A 19,737-nucleotide genomic window follows, 5' to 3' on the forward strand; every position below is an offset into this window, starting at 1 on the left:
TGCCCTGTACACCAGAGAGATGACTTCCCCCCACTTCCATCCTCCCAGGAGCACAGGAGGAGCAGGTGTGGAATCCAGGGAGCCAGAAGGACCGACTCAGCAGGAGCGAGGTCTGGGCTTGGCAGCCAGCAGGAGGCACCACCACAAACCGTCACCTGCCTCTGAAGAGCTTTCTGAGCAAGAGCTGTGGCTTAGAGCTCAACAGACCCACAGAAATATATGTCCCAGAGTCTTGGCTCTTTTGAAAAACACAAAATCAAAAATAGAAGGGAAACCAGGTACCAGTGCTCATGCCTATAATCCCAGCTACTTGGGAAGTTGAGATTGGGAGGACCGGGGTTCGAGGCCAGTCCAGGCAAATAGTTCTAGAGACCCCATCCTCAAAATAATGAGAGCAAAATGGACTGGAAGTGTGGCTCAAGTGCTAGAGCACCTGCTTTGCAAGTGAGAAGCCCTGAGTTCAAACCCCAGTGCCACCAAAAGAAAAAAAAATTAGAAGGGAGGGTGTGACCACCTTGGTCCCGCAAAGAGGGGGGTGGGGGATTTGAGCAGCAGGGAGGCCCTGCACATGGGGCCAGCGTGGGCTCCTTTCTCATGGGTTCCCGTGTCCTGTGGTCCCTCCCTCCCTACCACTCTGACCCAACTCCCACCCTGGTCCCATTGACCCCTTATTCCTTTCTGTCACCCATCTCACTCCTCTGAAGCAGGTCCGTAACCCCAAGGACGAAGATCAAATGCACTCGCCCCAAACTATGGGGTGGTGTCTCCCTCCAGGACCTGACGTTCTGTTCCCAGGGCTGGACACATTCAACACACAACCAAAATGCAGTGAGAGCTTAGATCATCCTGCCCAGTACAACCACTGACCTGGGGACTGGACCCTCTGCCCTTGGGGACAATAGCAGAGCTGGGTGAGGCACACAGGCAGGGTCAGCACTCTCTATCGGTGGTCTTCAAGCCTTCAAGGAGGGCTGAAAACTGCCTCAACCAAGCCTCAGGACAAGATGACAGGCAGCCCCCCACTTCCCTCCCCCCAGGTGCCCCTCGGCCTCTCCATCAGGAGCCAGCCGTGCTGCAGGAGCTCCTGAGTGGCAGCTGATGGGGGCAACAGAACTGAGGTAAGCTCAGCTATTTCCTCATATAAATAAAATTTTAAAATGAGAGAATCTTCCACCGGGCTCCACGATGATTTGAGTTAAAACAGCAGAGCTGCAAATCCTGGAAAATCGGCTTTATAATGAAAACATCAGCGGGTACGTAATGGTGAGCTCCCGGCTTAAATGGGATCTTTCTAGACGCTTCCTGCAAATATTGTGAGAAGGAAGAGACATGTGCTGACCCCAGGGACACACGGATGGAGGGGGGGTGGGGCGGAGACAGCATTGGCCTCCAGCCCTTCCCCCTCCTCCAGCCCCGGCCATCCAGGGCAGTCCTGTTGTCATGACTACCACCCTGACCCTTTCCAGGTTTTCAATAACCAAGACCCACCCAGGGGCCATGGAAAAGGATGACACTCACTACTGAGGCAAAAGTCCATCCTTGGAGCCATCAAGAAGGTTGGCATAAACAGATACACAAGAACAAGCGTGATCACACACAAATGAGTGTGGAACTTCTCTATGGAACTCGGGAAGGAGGGAAAGGAAGAGAGAATGACAGAGTGACATCGTAAAGCATCGCCTCTGTGCAGGTGGAGGACATAAGGATGTGTACTGAAAGCTGGGGTGGGAGGGAAGGGGGAAGGGAGAGCAATGGAAGGGGTTGAAGGGACCAAGGTAAAGTATATCCTATACCCACAGTGGGGATGCATCGAGAAACCCCTTGAACATCAACTTAAATATTAATAATGAAAGACAGGACTGTGAAATAGGAACAGGGTGGGGTTCTTGTGGAAGGGTGAGTGGAGGAGAGGAAGGTGAGGGAACACGGTGGATGGGCTTCATATGCTAATACAAAACAGAACAAAGAAACCTCGTGCAGTTGCTTTAAGTGGGGAGAGACGGTGGGGGCCATCTAACCAATGTACAAAATAAGCCTACTTGGAACTGTCACAATGAATCCCCCTGTACAATGAATACATCCTAATAAAAAAATAATGGAAAGAAAAAGAAGGTTGGCATGGATCAGGAGCCCTCCCAGCCCCCCAACCTTCCCTGCACTGGCAGTGGGTGTTTGGTTCTCACTTTCTGTGTCCTAAGGGCTCTTCCCCTTGATGCTGAGACTCCAGCCATGTCAAGGCTGACTGATGACAGGGAAGGAAGAGGCCACACCTCAGATCCTCATGTCCCTTTGGGATCAGAGCCTCCCTTGTCCTCCCTCACTCCTGTCTGAGTGGGAGGCTTGGCTCTGATGCCAAGTGACCCTCATAAAGGCCCCGGGTCAGTGAGTGAGAACAAAGGCAGGAGATATGGGGCACAGGCAGGGAGACAGGAAGTTCAGCCAGCTTCGAGCCCTCACTGGGCTCCACGCTGGGCCTTGGCACAGTAATGGCGCTCCACACACAGATCCTGACCTCTGCGTCCTCCCGGGACCAGTTCCTCTGATTCATTCTGGCCAGACAGAGAGGGAAAGAGGCCACCCCACACCTGAGACCCGCTCTGGACCCACCCAGCTGTGACTCATGTCTCAGGTGAACAGAGCCTGATTCATTCTCCCACCACCACCACCACCACCACGACGAGGATCCTCTGGGGAACAATGACTATTTGGTGGAGACACAACCCAAAACCAGGGCCAGCTGGGGACAGGGAAGGCATGGAAACCCCCAGCCCTGCTCAGCCCATGCCCAGACCCAAACACAATGGGAGACCCAGTTTTCCAACTGGGCTGTAATTTCAGAAGGTGTCCTTATTGTGGGCTTCACTGACCAAAACAACCAAGGAGCCTTGGGGCCTGGGACCAGGTAGCTGGGCTGGTGTCAAAATCTGCTGGGCATGGGCAAGAAATGTCCTCTGAGGAAATTATAGAATAACATCTTAAAAAAAAAACACACACACAGAGATCTTGACATTAACCAGTAGCAACAGGCAACGACAGACGGGGGTGAGCACGGGCTTGGGAAACCTGCCTTGGCCACTTCAGAACAGGGGTAAATAATGACTCAACTTGAGTGGAGGTCCATGCCTCACAGGGGAAGGGGGGTGCCACAGTGCCAGGCACCCAAAAGGCAACAACCATGACCACGTGTCATGAACGCCGAGGCTTAATTACATTGTCTCATTCTACGATTTATAGGATATTTATCCTATACATGTGTGCCTCCCAGCACCACTTTTGGCCATAAATTCATTAGATCCACACAATGGTCCTGTCTTCTATTTTTAACGCCTTACTGTAAAACATAAGTCTCCCTCTTACAGGATACAATTGCCCTGATTTTCTGTTCGGTTCCTCTTTCTAATTTTCTCTGCCCCTAGGAACCTTTAGCATAACAATTCTGGGACCATTTTCTATTAATATCAATTTTCAGATTACAGCAATATGATGTCTGTTTCCTAATTTAATTAGGTGATTTCTGTTATGAGTTCCTACATGCTCGTTATTTTTCATTTAGCATTTTTTAAGGCACCAAAGGAAAGCGTGGCTGTGGCTCTACCGAGCCCCAGAGAGTTCTCTATAGGGGGAAGTGAATGTCCTTCCAGCTGCAAGAGGGCAGAGGGACCCAGGAAATCAGGGCCATGGTGGGGGTGGGGTGGAGGGCAGTAAATGCCTAGGAGAACTGCCCAGGCTCAGGGGAGAAAGTGGGGGTACAGATTAACTCCAACTGCCGGAGATAGGGATCACAGCGGACACCCCCAAGGACAGGGCCTCCCAGCAAGTGAGGGTCCTCAGGACCCCATCACACGCACGCAGGCACGGCAGAATCCAGTGATAGCTCCAAAGCCCGCACCACCAGGACCCATGAAACCCACTGGGCCTCCAGTGTCCAGACTTGAAGGCTTGCCAACCCTGCCTCCTTCTGGGACTTCCACGTGAGAGGGAGGGTTCCACATCTGCCTCTCCATCAGCTTGACCTATCCATACCTGCAGGGGCGCCCTTCACACTACAGTCTAAATTAACACTGACCCTAGTGTGAGTGGTGCCTCTGCCTTGTGCAAAAGGCCACCTGTGTCCCTTCACCGTGTCTGCTCCCATGTGCACACCTCTAATCACGCATATATAGTCACCAGCTTCCGTCCCTCAGTGTCACGGTGAGGGCTGGAAACAACCCCACTAGCTGCTCAGTGTCGTGCCTGGAAAGAGCCCTTCTACAGGCTCCCCACCCACAGCCCAGACTGTGAGAGCCCTGGATTATGTGACAAGGAGGGGACACCACAAGACAGTTATAACCCAGTGGACAGCTTTCCCCAGAGTGGACGCGTGTCTGCTGTGAGCCCAGAAAGGCGAGGCGAGGTTCCACCAGGTGGCCCGGGGAGCTCTGAGCGGCTTCGGCAAGAGTCTGCAGACGCTGCAGGTGTATTGTTTGAAAACATGGGGTTCAGAGAGTCCCAGCCCTGCTGATTTTGCCAGCTACTTAACACGATGGATCACCGCAATTACATGTCACTTCTGATAGTCACAGTCACAACAAGGATGTATCAGCCTCACAAGGTTTGTAGGAAATATACGTGATGTTGCACCACACCGTTAGGAAACCGTTCCAGGGAGCAGACTCGGGGGGGTTCTGCCTGGGGAAAAGCAGCCGGCTCCACGGAAACTGGCTGCCCAGCCCTGGGAGGGGCCCGGGCTCAGACACTCAGCATCTAGAGCTCAGGGCTCCGGACAAGAGCAATCATTGCACTTCCCTGTGCTCTGTCCCCAGCCTGGGTGAGCCGTCCAGAGCCTCTCAGCTGTCACCCCTGTAGCTTGGAGCTGTGGTCTCAGGGCACCAAGGGGATGCCCTTAGACAAAGACAGTCACTGTAGCCACCAGAAACACCTGAGATTGCCGGTTTGGCCCTCCGCACTGTACAGGCAGGGCTGTGTGGTCCTGGTAATGTAGAACCCAGACGGAGAGAGAGCCACACTGTCCCAGCAACACAGCTCTGCCTCTAGGTGGCCAGGCAGACCTACTGGTACCAGGACTTTTGTTAATTTCTTGCTGTGAGCTATGGGCAAGGATGCCCCCACAGTGTGTGCCCCCAAGAGAAACCCCTGGCTTCACAGCCTCCCCCAAGCCTACATGGGGGTTTCCACTGGAGGCCAGCACCACTTGCCCACTAGAGAGGTCACAGACAGCCCACAGCACCCCTCCAGGAAGCCCTCCTGGCTCTCCGGCTCTCACCTCCTGACACAGGATTGGCAGCTGGCCTTGTCCTCTGAGTGCCCCCTTTGGTGAGTTTTATCTACTTGCCAGAACCCCCAAGGCAGGGCTGCATCTCCCCTCCACGGTGCCCAGATTGGAGCCCTCTAGGCAAAGGTTTGGGCAGGCTCCTTCCTTGATTCCACACATTGTGAACCCCTGAGAGCAGAGTCCACCCAGTCCGCCCTTCCCTGCACCCCTCACCCACACCGAGTGGCTGGATTTTGGGGTCTCTGCACACACAGGTCTGTTCCCCTGGCTGGCAGGCCCAGCAACCCCTATGTGGAGGCTCTGTCACAGTACAGAGCCAGCAGTATTGGCAGAAGCCTGATTCTCAATTCAGCCGACAGGGAGCACAGGTGGCATCCAGGGCAACTCCCGTTTCTGGGCTTGGAAATATGGAACGGTCACAAATCTCCAGAAACACGTGCTCCCCTCCCAGGGTGTGAGAGCTAAGAGGACACCTGGTGGGGATAGGGGCTTCCTCTCTTCCACAGGACACTCCACACACCCTGATATGCATCTCAGATGCCATAAGTCTCAAATGGGGCACACAGCTTCCTGCACCTCCTCCACCCACCATCTGTGCCCCGGTCTTCCACCGGCCAAAGCCAGGAACTCCAGAGTCCTAAGTGGAAGCCACTGTCCTCCTCGTCCTCCTCAGCCTCCCACCCACCAACTCTGCACCTGGCCCTCTTGGTGGCCCTGAAGCCACTCCTCTCCCATCTCCACCAGCTCTAGGTCTTGTTGTCTTTTCTGCATCACTCAACTCCCCCACCCCCACCCAGCTGGTCCGCTTGGGTTTGTGGTGTTCTTCTCCCTGCTCCCTGTCCACAGGTGCAGGGCATGTGGCCACTTGAAGGGACTTTCTGGTGCCCCACACCCCGCCCCAGAATTCCCTGCATGCCCAATGCCTGAGGCAAAGGCTGGCTCCTTCCTCATGAACTCAGGGCTCCCCGGATGTGGGGCCGGGTTGTATCTTCAGCCACGGGTCACGTTCCAGCTTCTAAGTCACCTCGAACTCCCCGTGTGCTATGCTCTCTCCTGCCTCCAAAGCTATCCACAGGCCCAGACCATGGCGATGCCAGGTACCTCGAGGGCTGGGGAGGCAGAATGGTGTCTTGGTGACTGCCAGCTGCTTAAAGGCACCAATGGCTCACACCTGTAATCCTAGCTACTTGGGAAGCTGAGATCAAGAGATCACAGTTCAAGGCCAGCTCAGGCAAATTGTTTGCAAGACCCCATCTCCAAAATAACCAGAGCAAAATGGCCTGGAAGTGTGGCTCAAGTGGTAGAGCGCCTGCTTTGTAAGTGCAAAGCCCTGAGTTCAAACCCCAGTCCATTTCATCAAAAACAAAGTAACCTCCCAGATCTGAAGCCCAGAAGCTGTGTGGCCTTAGACATGGTTTTTAACCTCTCTGATCTCAGTAATCTCATCTGTCAGACGGCATAACAGACTTTAAAGTATTAAATGAGTATGAAATACAGGTAAAGAGCCTGTCAGAGAGATTCACTGGCATTAGTGCTGTTGATGCTTTGTGTCCGACCCAGTGAGCTCAGCTGTCAGTAAATCCTGGATTGCCGGAATCAGATGCATTAAAACCCTAAAAGTGCCAAGCATAAACCTGGCACACGGTGAATTATTATTATTCTAGAGCGTTCTTGTGCCCTGCAAGGGCTGCCCCAGGGCAGGGTACAGACTGAGAAGTCATGGGGGTTGGGCATTTGTAGGATGGGTCACTGAGGAGGGACCCTTGCTGTCTACCAGTCCAGTCACCCCAGCACCTCCCCCCGCACACAACAATGTGACTTGGAAAAGAGCAAGTGACCCTGAAACATGGGGTGGCCCCACTTGAAGGAACCCATTCTGCAAAAGCCACACATTAAAGAAAGAGCTGTTTAAGCCACACATTAAAGAAAGAGCTGTATATAGCTTGTGCCACAGAATCCATACCATAAAGGTTGTATTGTTTATGTAGCAATCAACCAACCAAGCCACACTCTCTTTGGAATCATGGGTCACTAACGACCACTGGCCTGGCCCCATTAAAGCAAAAGCCATACCACTTAAAAGAATGCAGATGAATGATAAAGTGAGATCAAGGCCATGGGTCACCCCTGAGGGACAGGCAGATCTAGGCTTGGTCATTCAGGTCTCACTGGCCAAATAAGAGAACCAGTAGACTAGAATTCCTGATGGAACAGCACAGAAACATCTGTGAACATTTACCCTCCTCCCCCAAAAAGGAAAAGAAAAACAAACAAACCACAGAACCTACACATTTGCAAGATTTGCCTAATTTATACAGAATGCAAAGAAGAAATGGACCCAATCAATAAACTCCCAAGCATGGGAAATTTTGTAGGAACCATGACCTGGTTTCCTTAAATAATAACAAGAGAAAAACAAAGGCCATAGGAACTGACAGATGAAAAGAGACTTAAAAGACTCATCAGCCAACTGCTGTGTGTGGCTTCTATGAATGCTTGATGAAGCAAACTGGAAAAAAGATATTTATATTGGTGAGAAATCTGAGCACTGACTAGGTACTCGTGAGTTTCTGGAACCTGTTGGTTTAGTAGTAATGTTAGGAAAAAAAAAAAAGAGTTGAACTGAGAAATACATTGAAATATTTATGATGACTTGATTTGATATCTGGTGTAGACTTCAAAATCAGACTGAAGGAGGGGCGTAGATAGAACCTGCCTGGCCAGGTTGAGGATGCCGGGTGACAGGTACACAGGAATCACCATACTGAGCCAACCTCCTTCTACTACTCTAATCTAATTCTCTGTGCCACAGAGGAAGGCAGCTCACACAATTCTGTTTGTCCGTCTCTACCTCCTGTAGCCACCCAAATCAATGAGCTAGAGTTTGTCACCCTCCAGTTCTGGCTTGTCTTCCATTCTTTCACTAGGAGAAAGGGGGATTTTTGTAGTAAGCAGGGTCAGGAGGTGAGCTTCCAACCAGGAGTGGTCACCCACGCCTGTAATCCCAGCTACCCAGGAGGTGGAGATAGAAGGATCGCAGTCTGAGGCTGGCTTGGGCAAAAGTGAGAGAACCTATCTGCAAAACAAACTAAAAGCAAAAAGGGCTGGGGGTTGTGGCTCAAGTCATAAGTGCTCCTGCCCAGCAAGCACGAGGCCCTGAGTTCAAATCCTACTACCACCAATAAAAGGAAGTGAGTTTAGCGGGTGCAGAAGCCAGGCCTCAGGGCCTGCCAAATTGGAGACTGGAGAAATAGCTGTAATTGGTAGGTAGAATTCTCTGCTCCACAAGAAAATCTTACAACACAGGTCGGTTAATGGATAGATGTCTGTTTCAAAAGGGTTGATTTAAAATATAGCAAAAATATTTTTTAACATCTCCTGTCTTACAAAAGGCGGCAACTCTGTGCAATTCCATCTGATGGTTGAGCCCCGTAAGGTGGCTCCTGAGAAGTTTAGGGTACTGCTGCTGGCAGCACAGGAGTGATCTGACCAAGGCCAGACTCGAGGGACCACGAGCAACAAAGATCTCCCAGGTCTTGTCAAGCTGGAGTTTGTTCCTGGATTTTAACTTGGCCACCCTCCTCCTCCCACCTTTGCAATTGGACAAACACAGGGCTCAGAGATCTTGCTGTTCCCAGGAAAGCGTATGGCACCGTGTGGAATTTCCCCTGTATATCGGGGGCCCCCTAGTGACCTTGGTCACTGCAGGTGGTAAGGTACACAGCCCACTGCGTCTCCCTTGGACAGAACTCACAGGGAGAAAGGCTGGTCGGGGATCCCAGAGGCCACCCAGCCACGCAAGGGGGTACATGCACTTTGTAAGCAGTGGTTTCCACAGATAAATGTAATCAAGGTTTATATGCTCAGAGAAGCCAACGGGATAGATTGTTTCACTTGAAGGATCAGAAGAAAATTGTAACTAATGTTGTGGAAAATTACTTTGATATTGCTTTCTGGGTACGAAATCACAATTAGGCTGTGTGAGAAGAGGACAGAGAGAGAATAAATGAATAGTAACAAATCAACGCAAACAGCTTGTGTCGGGAGCACTTTGCCGAGAGCAAGTTACGTAAGCATTGCTTAAAGTTTTATGACTGTGTTCGGCGTGACTTACGAACGACGTCAAGATTGCCTGTCGTTCAGCGTGTGGTGAGGGTGGTCCACCTGCAGGTACCAACAGAAGTACACGGCTCAAGACCCAAGTGTGGTCCCCCCACCTAGCTCTGCCGGCAGCAGGGGATGCGTGTCCCCGCCTCGTGTCACCCTGCACACCCCCTGCCAGCCTGAGGCGTAAGCAGCTCTCCCCCAGGGCACTCTGGCCTGGAACAGCCCAACTGCAATCCTCATACCTTGTGCGCTTAGGTGGCTGTGCAGGACAACACTGGTTGGCACAAGGGACAGGAATCTGCTGCCTGTAAAACCAAGTGTCCTGCTTGGCCAGCTGGACATGTGTTGGGGCTACCAAAGGACAATGTCACACAAGAATGTGCCACCTGTCCCAGGAGTGGGCTACCAATGTGCCCATGTCCCCTGTCTCAGGTGGACACCACGGATACACTCATGCCTTCACCTCCTGGCTGGTCCCACACAACAAAGACACCATCACACCAGGACTGCAGCAAGGATGTCCGCACCTTCTGTACAAGCAGTGTCTGGACGCCCTGTTCCCAGATTTGCTTACACAACCAGAGCCCAATTCTGTTGGCCTGTCCTGTGGGGCCCCGCTGCGATGATTCAGTATCACCTGCTATTCTAGGGCTCCTGAGAGCTTACAAAGTCCCCAGAGGAGCCAGCTCTGTCACGCGCACTTGCTTCCTCAGAAGCCAGAGAGCAGCCAGACCCACTTTTGACAGCCACCAGGTGTAGGAGTCAATCCAGGCATGCGTCAGCACCGTGGCTGGCCTACCTGCCACCACAGCTGCCTCTTCCTCTCTGTGATGAAAGGTGCAACTCAGCAGCCTCCCCCACTCCCCTGTAGGGCCTGTGGCAGCCGCTGCCAGGCCCAGGTAGGCTCTGGCCTCTGTGTGCCCATAGCCTTCAGTCTGTGTCCAGAGCCACACATCATGGGTTGCCACCCGGGTCTGTGGACAGGGTTGGGGGCGGGGGCGGTGTGTGCCATTCTGCTTTGAGCGCCTGAGCCAGGGAGAGCTGGAGGTGGGGCTGGGGAGGAAGCCACACCGGCTCCTGTCCAAAAGCAGGTGCCCCCCTAATCTGTGCAACCCCATTCTGTGTTGCAGGCAGGGGTGGCATAGAAAGCCTGAGCCCCTGAGTCACTGTTCTTTCACCCTGTCCCTGTTCGTAGACCTGAGCCAACAGTATGTGTACCTGTATGTGTCCATGGGAAGGGACAGTGGGATGAGTGTACATGTGTGTCCTAGAACATGTGGACTGTGGAGAGGGGGGGTCTTCATGGTCAGTCTTCCTCTACCAGAAGCCATTGTTGAGACACGACAGTGCTTAGCTCAGGCCTGGAAACCCAGCTTTCCCCTTACTCCGACGCACAGTAAGACCCTGACCTTGACCTTGTGCCAGTGACCTCCAACCCTGCCACGTCCAGCAGCAGGGACCTTGCAGACTCCCCTCCACATCCTGTTTGTCCCGAAATGCTAATGCCACCTTCCTGCTCTCACCCACCTGTCTCCACCCGCCTCCCACCTGTTCCAACAGACCTGGGCACCTCGGGAAGGGTGTGCTCCTCTCCCTCACCATAGGCCACAAGGCACAGGAGGCATCGGGGTGGGTCCTGACCTCACAAGGTGCCCTGGTCATTTCTGTTCAAGCCACAGTGCAGATTCAAGGGTGTCCATGGCCAAGCAGGGAAACTGAGTCTCACTTGAGCGTCCAAGAATATGGTGTTCACCCTCTGATGTCCCAGACAATTCGGAGGAGGCCCCAGTGGGTGGTAGAATTTCACAGAAGGCAGCAACTGGCCAAGCAGATGGGCAGCCTCTCCATCATCCCCAAGAGGGGCCGCCCCATGGCTATGGAGGCCAGAACTTCTCTGCCTGTTGAGTGGCTCATCCCCCTGGCCCAGCACATCTGGCCAGCCGTGAGGTCTGGGCCTCGGGTGGGAAAGCGGGGGGGGGGGGCTCACCTGGCACCTGCTGGGGGGCCAGCTCCGTGGGGTCCTGCAGGCTGATAAAGAGGAGGAGGCCTGCAGCTCCGAAGAGCAGAATGGATGAGAACATGCAGGCCAGCCGCATCGTTCCAGGTCGTGGGGTCATCCGGGGTGACCTCTCGGGTGTGGGAGGTCCTCATTGTCCACACCCGGCATCCATCAGGCCGAGGGCTACAGGACAAAGAGAGAAAAAGAATTCCGTCTGAGCTCCATGGAATCAGGGTGGGTGGAGGCCACCGTCACCACACCACCCAAGTGAAGTCCTGGGATCCCATGCTCACCCCAAGCTTACGGAGGCATGTTCCTTCTATCTTTTGAAACCCAGGGGACTGCAGGAAGTCCTGTTGCCACCTGTGGCTTCCCACTAGGGTCTCCAGTAGCTATACTCCCAAAAGAACCATGGCGAGAGGACAAAAGTGGCTGTGGTCCAGAGGAGCCTCGAGATGCAAACACCCCACCACACTGCACTGTGCGGCTCCAGAGCCTCCAAATAAGCGTGTGTGCCCCCTGTGGGGGGAGCCAAGGAATGTGGGTCCTTGCCCCTGGTGACTGGCCCAGTGGGCAAATTTGCCCCTGCCCTGGCCCCTGGCCCCGCAATGCTGGGCACCAGGGTCTCCATGGAACCTGAGGCTTTGGGAAGGAGAGGCTGCTTAAGTACAAAAGGATGTCCCCATACCAGGCACAGCTGTCCTAGCTGGCAGACTGACAGATGGGCTGGCAGGACCCAGGTCCCGAGGACAGTCCCAACAGCAGGGGCTGAGCTCTAGGCAGACCTCGGTTGTCCCAGCTCTAGCCTGAGGCCCTGGCGCTGAGTGAGGCAGCCATTCTACCAATGTTCATATCCGGAGCCCCGAGGCCCAGGGGCCAGGTGTCACCATCCCACTGGCCCCACTTGCTCTTCTGCCCCTGTGGACTCAGAACATGCTCAGTGACTTGCCCGTCTCTCTGGCTCTACCAGAAGGGCAGAAGAAATGCCCAACAGTCCAGGTACCAACCAGTGACCCCTCACCCCAACTGGGTCAGCTGTGCATCAAGATGGGTACCCTAAGACCACCTTTGATGGGACGGGTGTGGGCAGAGGGAGACAGTACTGAGGACTCCCAGAGACTTCCCTTGGCCAGAGCCACAACCATCCAAGGAGCCTGCAGGGAACTTGCCCGTCCTGGCACGGGGCAGTTCCTGAGGGAAACTGAGGCTGCCTGGGTCACTCCAAGCAACCTCCAAAAGCAAGGTTAGGTGGCTGAGCTGGCCCCAGACTGGCTGCGCTGCTTGCCCCGGACCTTCCCTTGGCCAGGCAGAAACACGGGGGAAGTACTGTTCTGTGTCCAGCCTGCGCAGCGTGAGGCAGAAAGGGACAGAAAACCCTCCCCGAGAAAAACTTCCCAAGAACTAGACTGCTTCTCAGAAAAGCTCAGGGACCGAGCAGCATAAGCTGCAGGTTTGGGGTTTCTCCCCTCTGCAGTGTCTGTAATTATTTTTTCACTCAGTTAACTTTAATTAACCTGCCTCAGGCCTCTACGCGCCTGGCACTGGGCTCCCTGGACTGTGCTGAGCAGGTGGTTCCCGCGACCTCCGGCTTTCATTTTGGGAGGCAGAAACTGAGCAGGGCTTTTTTTTGTCTCTGGAGCTGGGTCAGGGATTTCAGGCACATCCTGACTTCAGTGCAATAACCCTGCTCTATAAAAGGACTGCTGGTCCCTGCCATCAGCTGGTGCCACTTCTACCCTACTCGCAGTGGGCAAAAATTGGACAACCACATGTGCCCAAAGGTGCAGACCTAGGAGCCCCTCATTTGGACCTAAGGCCTCCCTTCCTGTGGCTGCCCTGGGTGGGACTGTCCCTGGAGTCTGATATATTGTCCTGAAAAGACACCAGTAGATAGCATAGGTTCAGATCCCACTGAAAGACGGGCCACTCTCAACACTCCTCCTAGCGTCCCCCGATGTCCTTCCCTCGGGCACTGCAAGCAGAATTTGGGGGACAACAGTGCCAGCCTCTAGCTGCTGGAGACGTGAGTGACTAAGGGGGGTTGGAGCTATTCTCTTCCACATGCACTGTCCCCACAGCAGCTGGCTTAGCCCCGTGGGATGTCCAGGCAGCTCTGGAAAGGAGCTGGAAGGACAGAAATGACACACTGACTCATAGACAGGGAGCAGGGGAGGAAGTTCACGTTTCTGCACGCACTTTGTCGGTGAACTTGAGCTGGAACAGTGACGCCTATACGTGTACAGGCCTGAGCAAATGTGGTGGGTTTCTCTACACGCAGATGGGCGCACACACACACCCACACACCCGCACCACACCCCCGGTGGTCACTGGGAAGTCCTCAGCCGGCCGTGGTGCTGATCCACTTCTTACAACCACAGCGGCCTCCTGAGGCACCAGGGATGTCAATTTGGTCACGGGTGCGTGACCTCTGACATCAAGACATTTTGTAGGGTCCGTGTTATGGCTTGAGTATGAAATGTTCCCACAGACTCGTGTATGGGAATTTGGTCCCCAGCTGGTGGTGCTATTTTAGGATGTTCTGGAAAATTTAGGAGATGGGACCTAGCTGGAGGAAGGAAGTCACTTGGAGCAGGTAGGTGGTGGTATTTTATCCCTGCCCCCCACCCCGCTTCCTGTCCGCCATGAGAAGAGAAGAACGGTCTTCTGAACCATTCGCTCCCACTGCCATGATGTTTTGCCCAGGTGACCACGGACTAAACCCTCTGAAAGCAGGAGCTGCAATAAATCTTTCCTTCTGTAAGTGACTTCTGTCAGGCACTGTCACGGCAGCAAGAAAGCTGACTGATACACAGGGAGAGAGGATGAAGAGAAGGGGCAAGCTATGCCCAGCACGTAAAGCTGGCTGGTGACACGCTAATAGCATGTCACCAGCGTCAGCCCAAAGGCTCCACTTGATAAACAAAGGGAACGCAGGCACACATGTGCTCGCCATCTTGTTTGTTTAGTACTGGTACTGCAGACGTGGCTCCAGAAAGCGATCGGTCCCCTCTCCTCCTCAATCTGTCACACTGTCACCATTCGAGCCACTACAGACTTCCTCTGTCAACAACTAAAGGGGTCCTGCAGCCTTGGCCTGACATAGCTTTCAGAAGCTGAATCCACCACACAGAGCCAGGCTCTGTTCACCCACACGTCTCAGATTCCGGAAAAGGATGGCACCCCTCTCCCAGTCTGGGGGGGAGAATGCAGAGCCCACTCTGAACTTCCACGGTCATTTCCACGACCCTCCGCAGAGCACAAGCCCAAGAAGCTGGTGTTAGAGCCAGGTGTGGCTTCCCCATTCAGCCCCTAAGCCCCTGACCCCAGCCTGAATTCTAGGACCCCCTTCTCCCTGTTTGCGCTCACTGGGGACCACATGGCCAGCTCGCACCCCACTCCATGCACAGGGGAATCAAAAGTAACGCCCCTCTGCTCCTGGGTAACTGGCGTGCGTGCAGTTGGTGAGGTCTGTGATGCCCCAGGACGGGGGCAAAAATTCTCCCCCAAGGATGGGGGTGGACAGGAGGCTCCCGACAGACCCGAGATGTGCAAGGCAGAGAGCATGCGCCTGTGAACCCTCATTGTTCCCTTGGGGGCCCTTTTCTCTAAAGTCACATGTATTTTCAAGACAACAGGAAACGCTGGTCCAAAGGCGATTTGTCTCCATCTCCTTTGTGTCCAGCTGTCGCCCAGGGACTGAACACTACAGCCTGCCGCAGACAGAGGCCTGGCTGCCCCGGGGCCCCATAAACACATCCGCTGGCCTCCGCGCCCACCTGGGACTGTCACACCACACACCACCTCATGCTTGGCCCCAGTGACAAGTCCATCTCCCTTCACCCTCCTGCATTCTTTTCTAAGACCGACAGACAATAAGAAAATTCAAATTACTAGAAAAGGGAGAGGCATGAGGCAAGAAAACACACAGCCCTGTTGAGTTTCCAGACATCCCCGCTCACCTCAAAATTCCTATCGTTCAAGTGGTCTCTTTATGAGGCCCAATGGCGTCACCAATTTCTACTTTAAGAAAAAAGAAAGAAGGAAAGAAATCCAATTAATCGTGTAAAACACCTCCTGGGACATAGGACAGGGCCAGAGATTCCTCTGATTTCCTTATTTATTTGATTTAAAAAAATTTGTCTCTTTGGGGACATTGACTTCAGGGCACAAGCAAGGACTTGGGAATTCAGCCAAAACACACGCACCTCCAGAGACGATGGCCAGACACACGGATGGCTCCAAGGACACGCTTGGCGGCGGCTGCTCCAGGGCCTAGACGCTGGTCCCAGTCACCCAGAGGACCCGTCCGGCTGTGGGAACCTGGCCCCGCGCCCACTCCAGGCAGCCTGGGTGCGCCCACGTGGTCAACTGGCCTCAGGCCCGGGAAAGTTCTGTCCGTCTGTCTCCTCCTCACACGGGCAGGAGGAAACAATGACGTCCCTCCCGGCTGAGGGCTCCAGGAGAAGCTGTGCATCGGGAGAGAGGCTGCTATGGCAACTTGAGGAGAATGGAGCCAGGCAGTGCCGTCACCTTGAATCCGGCACCGCGCCTTCTGCTGCTGCGGCAGGGGGACCAGGCACCCGGCTGTTGTCCCCATCCGCCATAGCCAGGTGCTGGTGGTGGCTGACCCCCCAGCTTCCCTCCTCAGCCCTGTGGCCTCTGGAACTCATCTTGCTCCTTGCCGAGCGGAGCACACAGCCTGGTCCCTCGAGAGCACCACCTCCATCTGCTTTGTCAGAGTAGTTCTTCCGTGTGCGGCTCCGGCTTACTTTCTGAGATGGGCTCTTCTTGATTTCAGCTCATTAAAATCCTGCAGCTAATTAAAGCCGCTCAAACGGCGGCAGCGGTGGTGCAAACTCTGGGATGCATTCTCTAGCTTTTATGCGTAGACGCAAAGTTGCAGTGCTCTGTGGGGATGACAAATGGCCTTGGTGCTCTGACTCTGAGCAGGGCTGCAGACTCCATGGCTCCCGCCCACTGCCCACTGGGCCTGAGGGATGCTGGCTGGGTCCTGGAATCCCCCAGGGCCTGGCTGCACTGAGGCCATTCATCTGTCATCTGCTCCCCTCTCAAAGGGGCTGGGTTCCTTCCAGTCCCTCAGTGCTCTTGCAGAGCAGAGAAATGGACTCCCAGGGTGGTAGCCAAGGTGTCAGTCAAGTTCAAATGCTCCCAAAGCCCACTAGGAAAACAAAGCCCAATCTCCCACCATTGCATATAGACAGAAGGGCTACCCAAAGGTCAAAGGATGCCTGCAGACACACAGTGAGAGGGTGCTGAGGGTTGGCCAAAGGGCCACAGGCCACAGTCCACGGAGACAGGACACCAAGAGCACCATCCCTGCACCAGGCCCCTTATGTGCTCAGGGCATTTTATACTAACAGGGCAAAGCGGAGGACAGTAATTCTGCAGGTAGAGAAAGTAGAGTCCAGGATGCCCCCTAGGCTCCCAAAGAACCTGAACCCATGAGCCTCCGCACCAGCCCTTCCCCACCCATGGGCGGCGTTCACCTCTGGGCTTGGACAGAGGCTTGGGTGCTGCATCTGAGCCTCTCCCCCCCCACACCTCTTATGCCTGGCACAAGGAAGGTAATGAATCGCCCCTGTGCAGGTGGAATGAGCACCAGTTAATAGAGGGAAGTGCTGGAGCCATGGGGAGAGAGGCAGTCCATGAACTTGGAATTTTAAAAAGGTTATTTGTGTTTCAGGAAGCTGTGGGTTTGTTTTGATCAGGTTTGGGTTGGAATCAGTCCAAGGAAGAGGCCAGAAGTGAGGACACTGGCCCCAAGGTACACTCCGCACCAGGACGTCACTTTTCAATGCTCACGTTAATGTGAGGGACCGAGGATATGGGGCTTGCACACTGATGCACTTTCAAAGATAAATGTGGATTATCTCTCCCCGTGGGTGTAGTAACACGCACCATATGTCCACAAGCAAACACGCGGGTCAAGCAGATACCAGAAAATGATCTCCCAACCTTTCAAATACAGGAAACCCTAACCAAAGTCATACGCTGAGACAAGCCAGTCGCAAAAGGACCGATACTGTGTGGTCACACCTGTACGAGAAGCAGAGATGACAAATTCATAGAGACAGCAAGGAGAATAGATGTCACCAGGCCTGGGACGAGGGACCAGGAGTTATTATTTAACGGTTAAAGAGTTTTGGTATGGAAAGGTGCAAAAATTCTGAAGACGGACGGTGGTGATGATTGCACAATAATGGGAATGTCACTGGACTGCATGCTTAAGAATGGTTAAAGTGACACATTTCTTTTGTATCACAGTAAAAAAATCAATAAAAGCAGCCTGAACAAAGCAGTGGGTATCACAGAGTGGACACCAGACACAGATTCTGAGCCTGGCCTCTCATCCGACCAGCTGTGGGACCCTCAGAACTCGATTTTCCTCATCTGGGAATCAGTCCTCCTCCAAAACACCCACTGGAGATGAGTCCTAGCCTCCTGGTGGCCCCAGTGTCTTGGAACACAGAAAGACATCTTGTGAATTTCATTTGCAGGAAATCACCTTCAGGCAGAGCAGGTGACTCTGATTCATTCATGAATCTGAATGGCTGCCACACTGTGGCCTCAGGAAGACGGTGGGGGGGTGTCCCAGAGCTCTACATCGCTCCCCCCCAAAAAAGTGCCATTCCAGAGACAGCCGGATCCCTACCAAAGATCCTGCCAAGTTTTTTTTTCCTTCATGATACCTCCGCACTTGTTTCAGGGTTCAAAGCTGCCTTCTCAGGTTCTTTCTGATCTGCAAAGCCATGCCTCCCTCCTGAGGTGGTGGCCTTGAACTCTCAATCCTCCTGCCTCAGCCTCCTGAGTGCTGAGATTACAGGCGTGCACCACCACGCCTGGCCCGGGAGAAGTCACTTTAAGACAGAAATCTAAACAGGAATAATGACGGAGATCCTACCGCTATCCACAGCTCTTTTTTGATTTGCAAATCGTCGATTTTTGAAGACTTTTAAAGGGTAACATGGGGACTACTGTGGTGATGGAAATGTTCTCTGTCTCGCATGTATCAATGTCAATATCCTGTTTGTGACATTGTAATGGAGGACAATACACTTTTGCACACTATTACTATCAGGGCAAACAGTATAAAGACTACACAGGATTTCTATACATTGTTTCTTACAACTGTTTGTGAATGTATCATTATCTCACAATAAAACGTTTTTAAAAGTCAAAAAATTAAAAACTAGCCAGGTGCCGGTGGCTCGTGCCTGTAATCCTAGCTACTCAGGAGGCAGAGATCAGGTTCAATGCCAGCCTGGACAAATAGTTCATGAGAACCTATCTCAAAAATACCCAACATAAAAAAGGGCCGGTGGAGTGGCTCAAGTGACAGAGCACCTGCCTAGCAAGCATGAAGCCCTGAGTTCAAATCCCAGTACCACCCAAAAGAAAGAAAGAAAGAAAGAAAAATGTAAATGTTACTGGTCTTTTAGCTCATGCATCCCAGAATCAAATTCTAAAGTTGCTCACGTAAATAGCAAATCCATTTTTGTGGATCAGTGCTACCCGCTGTTGTGTAAGACACATTTCGAAGTTAAGGAACTACGCCTTCAATGGAAAAATTTGATGTGTTAGCAACTACTGACTGATCTTTGTGCATTTTTCAATTGCAAATTGCACTTTAAGAATGCAAACAATTATTAACATTGATTTGGACTAAAACAATATTGAATTTCAATATATTTCCAGCTCTTTTATGAATCGCCCTGTGGATACGTGGCGATTATGATGGAGCAGTGTTTGCAAGCTCAATTTCTTCTCAGTGAGGAATCCTTGAAAAGGGTGGATGTGATCCGTGCATAATAAGCTGCACAGGGACACACACTAGCTGCAGCACACACTTGCAGAGCGACTTCCCTCACTGGGCTGTTTCTAACCCGTCTTTCAGAGCACAGGTTATGGACACCTGCTCAGGCTAGAACAGGATTTTCAGTTCTTGGAGGAAGGAAGAAAAAGTGTGTAAGAACAGGTATTCATCGTGCTTCCGACGCTACAGAAACACCACATGTAATTTTGCTCAACACCTTTTCGGTTTTGTTTTTTTTTGCAGCCTGGGGTTTGAACTGCAGGCCTATGCCTTGACCCACTCCACCAGCCCTTTTTGTGATGGGTTTCTTCAAGACAGGGTATCTCGAACTATCTTCCCAGGCTGGCTTCCAACCGAGATCCTCCTGATCTCTGCTTCCTGAACAGCTTGGATTACAGCGAGCCACTGGCACCTGGCTCGCTCAACACCTTCTTAAAGTGAAAAGCACTCTGCTTACTTGTAACAGGCTTGGATCCCTGAAGGGGCAGACTGAGATGGAGTTTGGGGGTGTGAGATTTTTACTAA

The 19,737-nt window shown here is 52.9% G+C and overlaps 1 protein-coding gene across 2 annotated transcripts in view; it reads right to left on the bottom strand.

The window, feature by feature from the left end:
• Positions 1-19,737, bottom strand: part of Chst8 (carbohydrate sulfotransferase 8) — a 119,067-nt gene that overhangs the window by 57,096 nt on the left and 42,234 nt on the right. The window contains exons 1-2 of one of the 2 annotated variants that reach the window (XM_074057272.1): positions 15,584-16,292; positions 11,367-11,561 (exon numbers count right to left, since the gene is read on the bottom strand). In XM_074057272.1, the coding sequence (XP_073913373.1) occupies positions 11,367-11,496 (130 nt within the window). In that variant the 5' untranslated portion in view covers positions 11,497-11,561; positions 15,584-16,292. Of the gene's footprint in view, positions 1-11,366; positions 11,562-15,583; positions 16,293-19,737 lie in introns of those variants that run through there. The other variant, XM_020181472.2, reaches the window with a different exon arrangement.

The sequence above is a fragment of the Castor canadensis genome, chromosome 16 (genome assembly GCF_047511655.1).
Source record: "Castor canadensis chromosome 16, mCasCan1.hap1v2, whole genome shotgun sequence".
Taxonomy (NCBI): domain Eukaryota; kingdom Metazoa; phylum Chordata; class Mammalia; order Rodentia; family Castoridae; genus Castor; species Castor canadensis.